At 38.5% G+C, this 16,520-nt stretch overlaps 1 protein-coding gene across 1 annotated transcript in view; it reads right to left on the bottom strand.

The window, feature by feature from the left end:
- The window catches only part of CTNNA3 (catenin (cadherin-associated protein), alpha 3), a 431,886-nt gene that overhangs the window by 155,398 nt on the left and 259,968 nt on the right, over window positions 1–16,520 (bottom strand). Inside the window, exon 9 of the mRNA XM_009994846.1 lies at window positions 12,336–12,488. Coding sequence (XP_009993148.1) covers window positions 12,336–12,488 — 153 coding nt within the window. The remainder of the gene's footprint in view (window positions 1–12,335; window positions 12,489–16,520) is intronic.

Genomic DNA, 16,520 nt, shown 5'->3' on the forward strand with positions numbered 1-16,520 from the left:
ATCCCCTGTGCCCGGCGCCGTTCCCCCCTGAGGGCGCTCACCTGTGCCCGGTGCCGTTCCCACCTGAGGGCGCTCACCTGTGCCCGGCGCCGTTCCCACCTGAGGGCGCTCACCTGTGCCCGGCGCCGTTCCCGCCCGAGGACGCACACCTGCCGCACCGTGCCTGGGAAGCCTAAAAGAGCCCTTTCACTGAACAAGTGGCAAAAAAGACACTTCAACACCCTCGTCTCCTCCTGCCGGTGGGCCGGTTTCCTTCTCACTGAATGTCAGCTCCCCAGAGAGGACCGGCAGGAAAGCTGGGTCAGGGCTCACGCGACTCCAATACCTGCCCCTGCTACAGTGAAGCCAAATTTTAAATTGCAATTTGAAACTGTAAACATGCATAGGAAGGTTTTTATGAAATCCTGGAGGCAGTTGTATTTGCAGTGGCTATAAAGCCATCCATAATTCACAGTGAAGTGCATCCATGTACCGAGTTGCCCTTAAAGCCTAATAAATGTCACACTGTTGCCGTGGTAAAAATCTCATCTGTGACATAGTACAGACTTATGCCTGACATTACATCATTGCTGCATCACAGTATATTATTATGCATTCACTCCAGGCTGTATATCAACTATCTTGTAAAAATATAATTAATCCTCTCATTCATTTTTCCTGTTTCATTATCCCTTAAAATGATATCTACGGAATTGTTCTGGGGTTTATTAGGTTTTCTTCTCTTTGTGAATGGTGTCAGGAGCTGCATTACTGCAAAAGCCAGCTATGGACAGCAAAGTCCAGTTGCAGAGGAGCTGGAGGTAGTCTCCTAGCTGCTGCAGCTTATATGGAATCAATGTTGTACTAACACAAAACGTTTCTGTGTCAGTGGAAGCCTGTATTTCATTGAGTGATTGAGTTTAAAGGTTCATAAAACATTTTATAAGAAACCCTTGACTCATTTTTGCAACGTGATCTCTGGTCCAGGAAGGTAAAATTGAGCACAAAGGCAAACACGTAAACCATTTATAAGCCTTGCAACCAAAACTTACAAACAAAATCATGCAGATTTCCCAACTGCAGATTGCAATGCTGTCTGAGGCATCATGTGGGCTCACCCTTAAGCACAGGGACAGAATTAAAAACGTAGGATTGTGATTCTACTGAATTAACAGATAGAGACCATCTTGCTTACTGGCTTTGAGAAAAAGGCAATGGAATTCACTGTTCATCACTGTAAAGGGATACACAGATGAGAAACAATCCTAACATACACTATACATCCATCCAACAACTAAGAGATGCAGGGATTACTAATACTATCAAAGGAAACAAATCTCTCTGCAAGGAAGTCTAGAATTATAAATTATTCCTAAAAAAGGGCTGACAGGTACATGTTTATTAAGCTCAAACTCAGAAAGGTGAACTTCCCATTCCAAAAGTACTGGGATATAGCCACTACTGCCTTTTACTGGACTGCCTGGGTAAAAGAGCTGACTGAAAACCCTTCATTAAAAGAAAACATGTCTAGATACTTTAATTCTGTCCTACTGAGCCTAGCATGGAGGTTCCTGGTGACAAGCAGGACCAGCCTGTGTTTGTCTGACAAAATGTTTTGAAAGCTTTAGAAATTTGTCATGACCTCAGGATTTTGAACACTAGGCTAACACTGAAAAGCAGTCTAATCTATTGATGTTAAAATGTGAGTGATGAGATCTCCTTCGAAGTAACTATGTTATTGCATGTTGCTTGAGTTTGTTGCAGTTATTTTTAAAGAGCCCCAGCAGAGGATGAAATTTATACCATGGGAAATACCAAACACTATGTGCTTTTTGTCTCAGCCAAGTTGTAAAAAACAAAAGCACAAGCTTTAGTAAACTGATCTTAACATTTTCATAATGTGTGCCTTTTTTAGCACCTGCAGAATTATTCTTATATAGGTGACTGATTCATTATCAATCAGTACCATCAAAAGTGTGAGATTTTTGGGGACATATGATGGAATCACAATTACCACCATTTCTAATATTCTGAGGATCTTCTAAATCTAGTTTCTGCAGTAATGCAAGAAAAAAGTCACTGTCACTGCTGCTTTTACACTATCAGCAAAAATGTTAATTTGGGTATCATGATGAGGAGTCCATGTTGAACCAAGACAAGTTCCTTTTGGAGCTCCCACTGCTGCTGGCACACCCTGCCTCACCACACTAGCTGGCTGACATTTCTAGCTGCTGAAGTACGTCCCTCAGACACAGAAAGTCAGATAAATCTTTGGCTTGTTTATCTTTTGCTCTCTTGCTTCACATCTATGCAATAAAGGCTGTGATTAAGAGGATTAATGAAAATGTCACCATTTATCACCCAAAGCTCAAACAGTAATAGGAAAGTTGGGCCTTATTTGATTAATTACATCAAGGTGCAAAAATTCTCATATTATGAATTCAGGACTTGCTGCCAGGTGCTGGAAGTCTGTGAGACCCAAAATTGCACGGTTCAAAGTCTTAAAGTTTACATACACTTAGAAGTACTTGGTTGACTTTAAGCTGATTTAATTGAATTAATTTTCTTAATTCACTACTTTGTCTACACTGGCTCTCCATTAAGTATCCATCTACCAGCTCCAATACATCAAGAACAAGTTACCTGTCTTTAAAGGCCTCTTTCCACCTGCTTGTCACCTCTCAATTACTGTTCCCAGGCTTCTTCTATTAGAATTTAAAGTATTTTTGCATTCAAAGCATTTGTGCATTTTTCCCATGTTGCCTCTCATTTTAGAAATAATTGCACACACCCTCCAGAAATGCCATTACCATCTACAGGCTTTCCGTTTGCATGCTGTCTGCAAACAAACAGAGCAGCACCTGCCACAGAGGCTTTGCAGGCTGCCATCAGTAAGGCTGTCTATGCAGTTCATTGACAGCTGTCACATCATCTTGACAAGCTGGTCAATTTGCTGAAGGACTCACAGAGCCCTCAGCACAGAAATGAGCTGAAGCAGAAACGGGAGAGCAGGAGCTTGGGCTTACTGGCATTAAATGTGTTTGAATTTTTTTTTAAAGTTGCAGAAAAAAAAAAATCTCGAGTAAAATGAAGAAGTGTATTTTTTTGTTTTGTAGCTTGATGGGTATTGCTTCCTGCAGACCTATCCAACCACAGATTTGCTGAGATTAGCTGAGTCAGCACTTGGAGTTGTAAAGTGGATCCACTGATATCTTTGCATTCTGAACTGCAACAACAAAGAACCTACAAAAAAGGAACCTCTGCTGCCCACTTCTCATGGATGTGCAGATAACTAAACCCTGCCTGAACAAGCAGGCTGCACATTGGTCTCTCTTGAAAGTGAAAAGGTCAAATAAAAATGGGACTGCTGAATGGGAATTGTGAATCACAGAGACTGAGGATGCATAGAAATTAGCAACCTGAAGGTGTTTTGGTTTTCCTCTCAAAAATAAAGCATTGTGTTAACTAGCTAAATAAAAGAGGGGGGGAAAGTGTGCTAAGGCAGAAGAGTTAATTTGTCATGGATATATTGATTTCAGAAATTAGTATGGTAATGTCATGACAGCCTAATCCCCATTCATAAACATTGATCATGCTAAGAAGTGCTCATCTTATTTACAAGAAATGTCCTCCTAGTCTGCTGACAGGAACATTTTAGGCCCTGAGTGGTGACCAATATTCTGCATGCATATCTCCGTGTGCTAATTGCTTCATGTTTCATACTTAGATACATGTTCCTTCAAGCAGAAAACCACACTGAAGTTCTGTGCCCACAGATCACTCTGTACAGCAGGATCCTGTGTCCTGATGACAGCTGCTGTGTAAAGTTATGTACACAACTAATAGAAGTTAAACTGTAAAGCAAAAATAGGGATGATGAATACTCTTCAACTTAGGGTATTTAACTGCTATTTTGACACAGATGTCATTCTATTATTAATACAACTGAATGTATATTTTACATTAAAGAAGAAGAGTAACACCAGAAGTGCCAGGAAAAAAAACTACAATCCCTATACTTGTATCTTACATATGGGGAAGCAATTGCTTAGCAGTGGAAGTAAAAACTGCCTCAGAAGGTTCCATGTGTCTTGTCTTCTGGTTATGCTACTGAGAAGAATGATACAAGATTCTGCTCTCTTCAGATATCCTGAAAGTTAATAAAGATGTCACAGTAATCTGTCAGCTTGACCTCTCCACATGCAGTTGTTGTGGAGTTTCACCACTGATAGAAGTAGTTTTGTTTTCCAATAGGTCAATAAAATAAATGCTAAAGAAGTAGCAATGAAGCACTAAAATGCTGTTTTTATTCAGGGTTTAGCAGTCTGGGATGAAAACCCATGGAAATGGGTGCAGTGTTGAGAATATTCAATGCCCTATTGTCTTTGAAGGTGGTAGAAAGAACTCAGCATCTTCCAACTGACCACACTTTGTATATGCAGTGCTTTCAAATGTAAAGCAACATTCATTAATGGATTGTTAAATTTTATTTTAGATTAAGTTGCTATCTGCCAGGAGATTGTGGGTTACTTTGGATGGCATATGTGGGTTTTTTTGTTGTTCTTCTGTAGTTTTCTTCCTATGGTCCTTAGCTCTGAGCAGAAGCAAAATAGTGGGAAGGAACACAACCCGTATGTACTGGATGTTCAGAGGTTAGAACAACCACCAGCACAGGCTGCTCGACCATTGGTCGTTGAAGACTAGACTCAGGAAAGCACAGTGAGATGACTTTTTAGTGTTTTTCTTACCTGCATCTTTCAGGGCTATGGTGAGTTCCTTACAGAACCCAATTTTCTGGGTCAGTATATTTAAAATTTCAAAGAGAAAGATGTAGAAAATGACACATAAAATCAGACAAGGTGGCAAGTAAGAGCTATCACCTTTTATTTAGATGTCAATAAATCAGACTGAAATAGTGAGGTTTCTCCCATTGTATTCAAAGAGAAATATTTACTGTTTGCATAGAAAATGAAAAGCAACTTATCAGGATTAAGTTGCAGATTCTGTGTTGAAACCGACTTTTGGCAGAGCTGTTTTCCACAAGAGGCAGATTTAGAAAGCTTTAGTTCAAGAACCAGTGGCTCTGTGTTTTCCTTGAGAGAAAGGAAGTTTTCTTGTACCATGCCTATTAAATTATCATCAATATAGATTAATTTGTATTACCAAATACTTACTATTCTTTCCACTGGTTTGGGTTTTGCAAAAACATTTTGATATGTTTAACCCTGGAAATATTTGATGTGTTCCATATGTAAGTTTTGCCCTATTGTTTGCCAAAATAGCATTGCAATCGTAGTAGCATTGAATGAGAAATAATTTTCCTATCTATAAATATGTCTCAAACACCAATTTCTTTATAGAAATCAATCCATGGTTTTCTAGATAGAAGGAGTTAATTTAAACAAACCCTTGCATGGACATTCTTAATGGAGTTTAATGGTAACTAGTTCTGAGTTAGCTGAATTAACTTATCTCTGTTTTATTCCAGGCTACATCGTTGATCCACGTGACAGAATTATTCTCCCCTTCTGTCTCCTTCTACGGCTTATCTGTCTCATCTGTTTCCCCCAATCTAGGGACCCAGATATTTCTTGGGAGTCTCCAGAGTGCTATTGAAACACAAATTAAATAAATGCTACCCTTGAAGAACTTAATTTCCGTGAAGGGTGAGCAATTCCCTGAGTTTGGCTCACATTAATTCAAACACATTTTCTGTGTGTGATCCAACTTTTAGGTGAATAGGAAAGGCTCTAAATAATAATGGTGCCAGTCCCAGACTGTTGTCATTCCACACACAAGTTTGACCAGGTTAGAGTGGCAAAAAGCTATGAACTCTCCAGTGGTAACAGTTTAAATTAATTTCCCTTACCCTTACTGTTGTACTCTGCTATCCACAGACAGACACAAGCACCCCAGGTAAGGGGCCAAGAACCCTGTGTTATGCAAGGAGTGCCTGGACTCAAATTATAAGCTGTGAAGCAAAGTTCTCCCAACACATTTAAGACATCAGTCTCATGTTTTCGAAAGCTAGTTTTAGAAGTAGCTGCAGTAACAAGAGCCAGTAAGTTAATTTAGTTAAATTAATTTATTCAAGATCTTTTTTTTTTTTCATTAAGTGAACTAGCTTCAGGATTCTGTTGGTATTTCTCTAGTTCGTTCCTACGCAAGCTTGTATCTTGTTCAACTAGCAATTGACAAAACAAGTTATTTTTCTATACATATTTTTAGAACTCTAGATTTTTTTCTCCTTTACCTCTTTTAGCTTACTTTTAAAATAGTTTTTTAAGGAGAATTCACTTTCAGTAGATGTGCTGGATTTCCTGCACTAGAAATCTTTGTATGAAATGGCAAGTTGTTTTTGAAGAACACACTATGTCCTGCAGGCTTTTGCTGTTCTATATCAAGAGCATAATATAATAATATTGTTATAATAATGTTGTCATAGATGTGTTACAACACTGACAGACTTAAAATATATGTGCTGTCTGTTACTGTCAGTTTTTTGCAACAGATCCAATCTTAAAAATCTCAATTCCTAGAAGCCAACATTGTCATATTGGAACACAGGAAAAAAAGTAAAAAAAAACAAGGGCAAGAACTAGGCAATAGTCTAAAGGCTCAAGTTTATGGATCAGGGTACTAGACCTGAAGTCAGTGTTATTAGATCAAACTACAGAGAATATGATATATTCCAGTACTGAGAGAAGAGATGAAGAACACAGAGTTCACTTCATCATTGCCTTCACTTCTCCTATTAAATCTCTCAGCCTCTGCTTGGTGCACTTGACCTTTAAACACTGCAGTGGGAGATTTGCATCTGTGCCAAAAGAAAAGATAATCAGAGGATTCTTCCCTGCTCCCATCAAATTTCTTTTTTAATCTCAAGTTCAGCCAGCCTATCACTCCTCCTCTGAGAAAGCATTACATCTCTTTGATAGATCAGGTCAGGAGAACAGCCTGTCAGCCTTCCCAAACAAGAAATTTCTACTTACAGAGGGTCTGCTTTTTTTCCTTGTGTAGATGTGACATTTCAGTCTCTCTTTTTACCTCTCCTTTATTCACTTTACATACTTGTCCTCTCAATATCAGTATTTGTTTTGGTCTTTCATAGAATCATAGAATCATAGAATCTTAGGGGCTGGAAGGGACCTCGAGAGATCATCTAGTCCAACCCCCCTGCCAGAGCAGGGTCACCCAGAGTACATCACACAGGAACGCATCCAGGTGGGTTTTGAATGTCTCCAGTGAAGGAGACTCCACAACCCCCCTGGGCAGTCTGTTCCAGTGCTCTGTCACTCTCACAGTAAAAAAATTTTTTCGGATATTCACCTTGAACCTCCTATGCTCCAATTTGCACCCATTACCCCTTGTCCTATCACTGGTCATCACTGAGAAAAGCCTAACTCCATCTCCCTGACACTCACCCCTTACATATTTGTAAACATTGATGAGGTCACCCCTCAGTCTCCTTTTCTCCAAGCTAAAGAGACCCAGCTCCCTCAGCCTTTCCTCATAAGGGAGATGTTCCACTCCCTTAATCATCTTCGTAGCTCTGCGCTGGACTCTTTCGAGCAGTTCCCTGTCCTTCTGGAACTGAGGGGCCCAGAACTGGACACAATACTCCAGATGTGGCCTCACCAATGCAGAATAGAGGGGGAGGAGAACCTCTCTTGACCTACTAACCACACCCTTTCTAATGCACCCCAGGATGCCATTGGCCTTCTTGGCCACAAGGGCACATTGCTGGCTCATGGTCATCCTCCTGTCTACCAGGACCCCCAGGTCTCTTTCACCTACACTACTCTCCAGCAGTTCAGCCCCCAACCTGTACTGGGACATGGTGTTGTTCTTCCCCAAATGTAAAACTCTGCACTTCCCCTTGTTGAATTTCATCATGTTTCTCCCCGCCCAACTCTCCAACCTATCTAAGTCTCTCTGAATGGCAGCACAGCCTTCTGGTGTGTCAGCCACTCCTCCCAGCTTAGTGTCATCAGCAAACTTGCTGAGGGTACATTCTATACCCTCATCCAGGTCGTTGATGAAGATGTTGAACAACACCGGTCCCAGTACCGACCCCTGTGGGACTCCACTAGTCACACACCTCCAACCAGATTCTGCCCCATTGACTACAACTCTCTGACTCCTTCCTTTCAACCAGTTCCTAATCCACCTCACTTCCTGATCACCAACTTGTCTTTGGTACAAGTTAACCACAGGCCAGGACCCTGTATTCAGTAATAACACGCATGTCTTACGACTGTAAAGTACAGTCTGTACAGACTGTAAAGTACAACAAAATCCCCATAGGCTTTTAATTATTATGTTGTCATCATTTTAAATAGTGTTTATATTCAGATCAGAGCTAATTTTGACATTTCCTAGAAGATGAGACTACTCAAAAATCTTTCCATACAATCAAATATTTCAGTTAGATTTGCAATTCACTGGTAATGTTTTAAATAAAAAGGTATTTCAAAGCAAAACCTGAATGTGTGAAATCTCAAAGCAGTTCATCTTGTTTTTTAAAAGATTTTAATCAAAATTTCTGCTTTATAATAAGGAATTCTAATTAATAACAAACACTCCTAACAGAAATATATATTGTGGGGATTTTTTGAGCTGAAGCTCACAAAGACAAGAGCATATACAGAATCATAACCCAAATCTGGTTGTTTTGTTCATTTTAGACTACATCTTAGTTTTCCAATGTCACAAAATCAATATTCAGACTTAGGAATATGTGATGCAGTGTATGAGCAATATAAGGAAGGCACTGTAGCCTAGAATAACCTCCAGCTGAAGAATGTTTAATGTGACCTCTGGTACTCATAAAAGCATGTCAGCTGCAGAGCATCCATTTCATATATAGGAAGTGTTCCATATAATAGCCAAAGTGGGCATTTTAATGTGGTTTTTTTTCTTTTTACTCTGTAACTAGAAATATTTCACTTCCTCCATCTATTTGAAGATACTGTTCCCATTTACAACAAAGAGATTCTGTTCCGTGCAATCATTGTGCTGCTATAATTGTGCAAAGATGTTAAACAAGGTATCTCAAATACTTCACCACTGTTGGAGCTTTTTGAATACCAGCACTGTACACAAACCACCAGCTAATATTCCTGGTAAGTGTGGGTAGCAACCCAAGTGTGTGCACTTTTAAGGAGAAGCTAGAACCTCTCAGGGAGATAATAGCACAAGGTAGTTAATAAACTCAGGAGAGAGAAAACATCAGAAATCAAGGAAGAAGGTATTACCTGTAGTTGCTATTATCTTTACAAACATCACCCCAGACCTGGTCTGGCAATCAGTGTTTCCATTTCACTGATGCTTTGTACTTCACTGCATTTATATTATATTTATACTTCTGAAGTGTATCATTGTGTGTGTCTTAAATCAATTTGTAAAGGAAAGATGATAATTTCCCAACGCTAACTCAGAAGAGAGATATAAGAGATCAATCTTCAAGCTGATTTACAAAGGTCACTGGCCTATGAGGATACTGTTTATATGAGCAGTGAGTCAGCATACTAGGCAATTTAGCTTAACTCAATGAAAATTTCACATTCAAAAAGGGGAAAAAACCCTATGTTCTTTCTTAAGACCTATTGTTTCTATCTGAGAAGTTTTCATTTTCAGTTTAAAATATAAGCCACAGAATATATCTCGATATTTCAAATAGTACTTGAATATCAAATTCATTCTTGGAGAAACCTTTGTGAGAGGATGAACCTTTGTTTTGGCCACGTTCAACTCAGTCTACTGAATTTATATACAAAACATAACCTCTTAGTCAAACGTCCTTGATCTTTCAGAAACACGCAAAAAAATGCACTGAAAAATAGGATACACTTGATTAAAAACTGCTATACAGAGCATAGGAAAATGCAGCCTTGTCTCAGAGCAGAGCAACACATCTCTCTAGGCATAATTCATCTCACCTCACTTCAGCTCTCTAGAAATTAGACATCCAGATTAAACTACTCGTTTAGCCAAAAGAGAGACAGGCACTTAATAAGCAAGATAAATCGTCTTTGGCGAATCTTTATCTTGTGTTAAGAGTAAACTACATAAATACTGTTTTAACTTGAATAAAGAAAAGAACAATCAAATCTGCAAATACCCACCTGAGTTCTTCAACTCACAAGAAGAGGAAAGAAAGTGAAACAACAAGTGAAGTGTTATGTTTGAGGAGTGGGATAGGGAAGAGTGGCAGTGTAGTTAGTACATGTTCTAACTTGAGTATAGAAGTCAAAGTTTAAACTGAAAATAACATAAACATCATTAATTTTACTTAAAAATGGACTTGCATCCTAATCCTGTAACATCAAAATCATGGCATTTTTTATCACCTGGGGCTGCAGACCCCAAATTGATTTTTATGTGACTGGAGACCTGACTACACAGATGCACCAGTCTTGTGGGCCAGATTCAGGAATTTATTTTGCAAATTTCTGCAATCAAAGGAAATATCATGGAAGGAAAGTTAAACACTGCTTGGTTTTTTTTTTCCATCCATATGGCAACATCATTTACAACTGACAGTCACAGTGTACCAAAGATGATGCTAACGTTTACAAAGGACATATTAAGAGTTGGTAATAAAACTTTGCTGATTCCGATTATGGCTCGCTGATGATTTTGAGAATGCAATATCATCTGTTTATTACAGATGTTTAGGTAAAAGCAGAAGGTGCCAAACCTCATCATTCAGTGAAGTGAATAAAGGCCATCTCTAAGTTTCTGAGGCATGACTATCTAGTCTGGTTATCTCTTTGTAGAAAAGACACCCTGAAAAAGGATATTAGACTTTCCCTCCCCACTGCCCTTTTTAGGAAATAAACATGCTGACGTGCAAAAATTTTCTATAGTTTTTCTTGCCTCACTAAGCACAGCTATCTTCTGAGCAGCCTTATGTTCATAGGCAGCTGCTACACATCCTTGTAGATTTTTTAGGCAGTGTATGTTTGCAGCCATGAGCCCCTTTAATCACAAACCTACCCGAATGGCCTGCTCTTCCTTCCATTTGGGAAACAAATTAAAACCCAGGAGAGGAAATGAATATTGGAATTTTAGGTTCACATCTTCTGAACTGAATAATGATTTGATTACTTCAGCTGACCTGGACTCTGTCTCAAATTTAGTAAAGTTCTCTGATCTTCAGAGATCACCTGTCCTTTCTAAAAATGAAGCCACTTCAGGCTGGTTTAGCTTCAGTATTGACAATCCAAAAGACTTTTAAAACTTTGAGTTTGTGCTTTAACTTTCATTTGATTTTGCAGCATGGTCAAAATGAAACACTCTTGGAAATGAGAGAATAATAACTAGTATTACTCTGTAACCACACAACCATGAAAAGAAATATAATTGCAATACCGTGCTTTTATTGTAGCTCCTTACCTATTTGTCTTTCATTAATTGTAATTATCCAGCATTAATGATTTCATTCTAAGCCAAGTAGTTTTCCTAAGTAAATTTTCAGCCACAGAGTGAATTCACTGATTTTTCTCATTTTTGCATTGCTACACACTAAAGCACTAAAAGCTGAAAAAAAACCCCACCCAAAAATTAACAACACATTCCTCATAGGCACTTGAGAAACCATTCCTGTAAAATCCATTACTTCACTACTCCAGCAGTGTTTCAAACTCCAGTTTGAGTGACTTTACATTAGTGAATATTTTGTCACATTTTAAAGACACATTGTCCAACAAATTAAGATCTTACTGCAATGATATTTGAAAATTCCCAAATGACAAAGAAGTATCTCTTATCAGTAATAAAGAAGTTTTTTTCCTTTAGAAATGAATACTGAGTATGCCACATATGAAGTTATTTTATTCAGCATATATGTCAACATGCTTTCAGTCTGCTAGAGCATTCATGGCTTTAAACTGTGTGTCACCATTTCCTTTTTAGCATATCATTTCAGAGGTTACAAACTTTCAAAGTGAGAAAGCTGGCAAACAACTAACACTAATACAGTGCTCACTGAGTTTGGGTAGTAGTATTCCGAACACACTGAGCTAATACTCCTTGGAATCACTCATCTAATCAAATTCCCACTGAGTATCTTTGTGGAAAGACTTACACTAATTTCTCAGATTAGAATTCCCTACGACCTGCTTTCTGTGCAATAAAATACTATATAAATGCTAACACCACAAATCCCCCCATCTTACTGCATGCCATCATATAAACAATTGAAAATGTTTACTATTACCCTGGGCCATTTGTGTCTGCTTTCCTGAAGTGCCAGGATGAATTGTTCTATGACATCTGCCAGCAAAGGAAACATGCAGAGACAAGTCACTTATAACATCTATTCCAAAGAAGTGAAACTCCATCCAACATACCTCCACAAGCCTGCTGGTGTGTTCTCGAAATATAGCAGCATATTCCTTTATTTCTTTCTCTCTTCCATTTTTAGCAGCTTCAATGAGAACTAAAAGTGGAACAGTGGTATCTAAGAAGGAGTCTGAGATGTGATCTATAATGGCTTTGCGGAGCTGCAAAAGAAAGCACAACATTAGTATCTACTCATTGGACTATTTATTCAATTCTACTGTCATTACTATCCATTGCTATTTTATAACACATTTTATAACATAAACATGTGCAGGCTGCAATCCTGCATCGTTTGCAGGATGATGTGTCTGACACCTACTGAAGCTACCATTTATCTATTATACAGAGAACACTACTATGGGGACAATTTTAATACCACTACCTAAATATAGACATTTGTACGAGTGAATGTGTGTGTGAGTACAGATACATAAAACATGTAAAACATGCACTAGGTCTGTTGAAATAAAGGGAGCCAAACAAATGCTCGTGTTCTTTGATTCATCTCATAGTTTAATAATTCCACACCTAATGTTTCAACCAAGCCTAATGTCTCCTGGCTATTTTCTCTTCAAGTTCAGATGATAAGGGAGAAAGGTATTTCATTTTACAAAGAAAATATTAATTTAATTATGTCTTTACTTCCAAATTAGCCTACGTGACATGTTTTCAGAATGGCAAAATTACCCAAATGTTTTCTGCCTTTTTGGAAAACCCAAGCACACAGCATGATGAGCTAAATGGAAGCCTTCATGGTAATTGTATCAATGAGATTACTAAGGATGCACCTGATAATAGATTAAGAGAGCGAGGAGAAATATAAATGAGTCTGAAGTTAAATTTTCTTTATTTAAATTAATTGTTCTTGAAGTTCTTACTTAAATGATTAAAGAAATATAACATTCTGCTACAAATTACCTATTATAATTAGATGTCACGTAAGCTTATAACTGATTATCGGGACATTACTTCATTTAAGAGGTTAATTTCCATGTTATAAACCTGCACAGGGCAATTATTCATTTAAATCAGAACACTACAAGAAATATACCAATTGTAAGAATATATGAAATGCAACTGAATTATCAAGTTCATTGAATTTCCTACTGCAAAAATTAATTATATATAAATATATGTATATATACATGAATACATGATATTGAATGGAACAGAAAAGAACACAAAAAGCTTTTAAGCTCTTACATAATGATGGGTTTGTTGCCAAAGGATGTGGTTTCACTCAGCATTTTGCACCAATATATCTTTTGACAACTCAGTAGAAGACTCCTAGGGCTAGGGAAAGGCAAAAAAACACTATCTTTTTGATGCTGCTCTCCTTCTAGGTAGGACAGTGAACATGCACAGCAGAAACAATACTAGAGAAATCTATTTATTACCAAGACAAGAGCTGGATATGAATTCCACCACTAGCTTTTGGATAGACCCACCATCTAAAGCCAGGTCTCATTAACTCATCAGGCACATGGGACAAACAAATCTTCCAAAAACTACACCTAAGTTTACGTTTAGAATTTTGATTTATTTTTGCTAACTTCCTGTAGTTTATCACATTAGGATATATTATCTAGATACTTTGTATGTTCTTAACAGTCATTTACAAAGGCTTTGGGATTCCAATACAAAAAATGGATTTTTAATGTCATGTTCAATTTCCAGCTTTATTCAGGATGGATTTTTAAAAAATTGAAAGAGACAATTACATTTTCATACCAGGAACAAAATACATTGAACCTCCACAGTCCTGCCAAGTTACCTGTTCAAATTTCTGTGTTGGAAAACTCCAACTGAAGAAAACAGACATACTTGCCTGCTTAAAATTAAGTATGTGAATGTGACCTTGAGGAACCACAGTTTAATCATGAAGATCTCAATTAGCCATAATCAGCAACAAAAGCTGTGGAACCATATCCATGGCCGGTGATTCATTATCTCTAAGAGAAATATTTCTGGGTGCTGCATAGCCCAGATTGTAGGACTTTTGCAGCCTTCATGTATTATTTGAAGACCAGTGACTGCAATGACCTTAGTCACATTTATGGTGAGCATGAGGCATCCAATTTTCAAGCCAGCAACCTAATTTTATCTCTCATCACATAATTCTTTACTGTAGCTTTTTACTGGTTTGCTTGGTTTAATTAACCTTTCACATATAAATTATCATTATTATTTTGTTCTAAGAAGTCCTCTGTACTGCAAGGAAACAGTCAAATGCATCTTAAAAAAAAATAAATAATAATAATGTTGTGTCTTTTCTGAATACCAAAAAGTTTGAAATTCTGTTCCTGTTTCAGCTATAGGAGGGCACACATGAAACAGATTTTTTTTTAAAAAAGCTGGTGTAGCATTAAAGAATGAAGAAATACAACATAGAACAAAGGACAAAGACAAAAGAAAAAGGGAATATCTGAAGCAATATCTATTTCTCTTCATCCTAATCAGTCTTTTTTTCCATGACTCAGTAAGCCTGTTTCTGACTCTGGCCACCTCTGGAGCAAAATGCTGAAAGCTAAGTAGCTGTATAGGGAGACATATAGATGGACAAAGAACAGCACCAGTAGTGTTAGAAGGCAATACTAGGGAAGCTATTGGGCTATAATTAAATTTTTCTTGCATTTTTAAGTGAAAGAGACACTATCAGAAGACGGAAAGCAGAGGGAAGATGATGTCTGACAAATTGTTTTATTTTTAAGGTGCAAATTCTTACTCTAACCTTTCAGGCAGGCTCTTAGGGAAGTGGAAGCATGAAGAGTTTTTGTTTTGATATGGAAGTGCATTAAAAAAACCACAGAAACATGTTGTTTGTAAAACACTGAGCATGAGGTTGTCCAAAGCAAACAGCGGAGGGTAGAGAAAAAAACCCCAGCAGCTGTTTGCAACACACTTCAGTATCCTGATGAGTACAGAGAACTGTGCTTGCCTCTATTTGCCTATCACCCCACAAGACTACACGGGCAACAGTCCTGGAAGATCTAAAGATTAGTTATTATTAAGAGATCTCTCTTTCAAAGGGATGCCAGGAAGGTAATCTCCTTTGTGTTCAGAAAAAGATATCCATGATGAAGCAGCAACATAGAAATACAAGAATATAATTGGGAATAACATTTACTAAAAAAAACAACCCAACAACCAATTAGAAACCGTGGAACAACTTTAGGAGAAGCATCTGCACAGTCTACTCACTGCACACTGGGAAACAACAGGGAGGTTAAGAACCAAGTGTGGTAATTTCTCAGTATTAGAAATTGGAATGAATAGGCAATTCCTTCCTAAGTATTCATACAGCTCTACTAGGCAGGGAAGCTGTGATCTAGGTAAAACTGCCCACACAGAAATGACATGCACATCCCTGGCACAATACAAGGAATAATCAAACCAAAACAGAGTAGTTTCAAATGTCCAGGAGTGCCAGCCAACTTCCTGAAGTGAATACAAATAATTTCATTTTGAAAGCCAGAGATTTTTACAACTTCCAGAATACACTGTTCTTGAGATAGCTACTTTTGCCTTCAAGTCTTGCCAGACACAGGCTTTCCTTCAGTTTATTCACTGTAGTCTACTAAGATGTTTCATAGGGCATAACCCACAATCAGGAGGTGACTAGGTAGCACTGAAATTATGATTTTGTTCACTGTGCACTATACAATGAAGAGGAAGGGGAAGAGGCTTTTGGGGCAGGACTTAGCAGGGGTCACTGAGAGAGCTTTAAACTAGATGTGAAAGGGGAAGGGGAGAAAACTGGGTCTGTTAGGGACAAGCCCAAGAGGAACGTACCAGGGCCCGAAGGCAGGTGGTCTAAGGAGGATTTAGTCCCACCGGTGTGCTCTGTTTGTTTCCTGAAATGCCTGTATGCTAATGCACGCAGCATGGGGAACAAGCAGGAGGAGTTAGAGGTCTGTGTGCGGGCTAAGGGTTATGATCGGGTAGCAATAACAGAGACATGGTGGGACAGCTCACATGACTGGAATGTGGCCATGGATGGTTATGTGCTTTTTAGGAAAGACAGGGCGGGGAAGCGAGGTGGTGGAGTTGCTCTTCATGTGAGAGAGCAACTAGAATGTATTGAGTTTCGTGCAGGGGCTGATGAGGGGCAAGTGGAAAGTCTGTGGGTAAGAATTAAGGGGAAAGCAGGTGCGGGTGACACAGTTGTGGGGGTCTACTACAGACCTCCTGAT

This window comes from Chaetura pelagica, unplaced genomic scaffold (assembly GCF_000747805.2).
Source record: "Chaetura pelagica isolate M959 unplaced genomic scaffold, ChaPel_1.0 scaffold112, whole genome shotgun sequence".
Lineage (NCBI taxonomy): Eukaryota > Metazoa > Chordata > Aves > Apodiformes > Apodidae > Chaetura > Chaetura pelagica.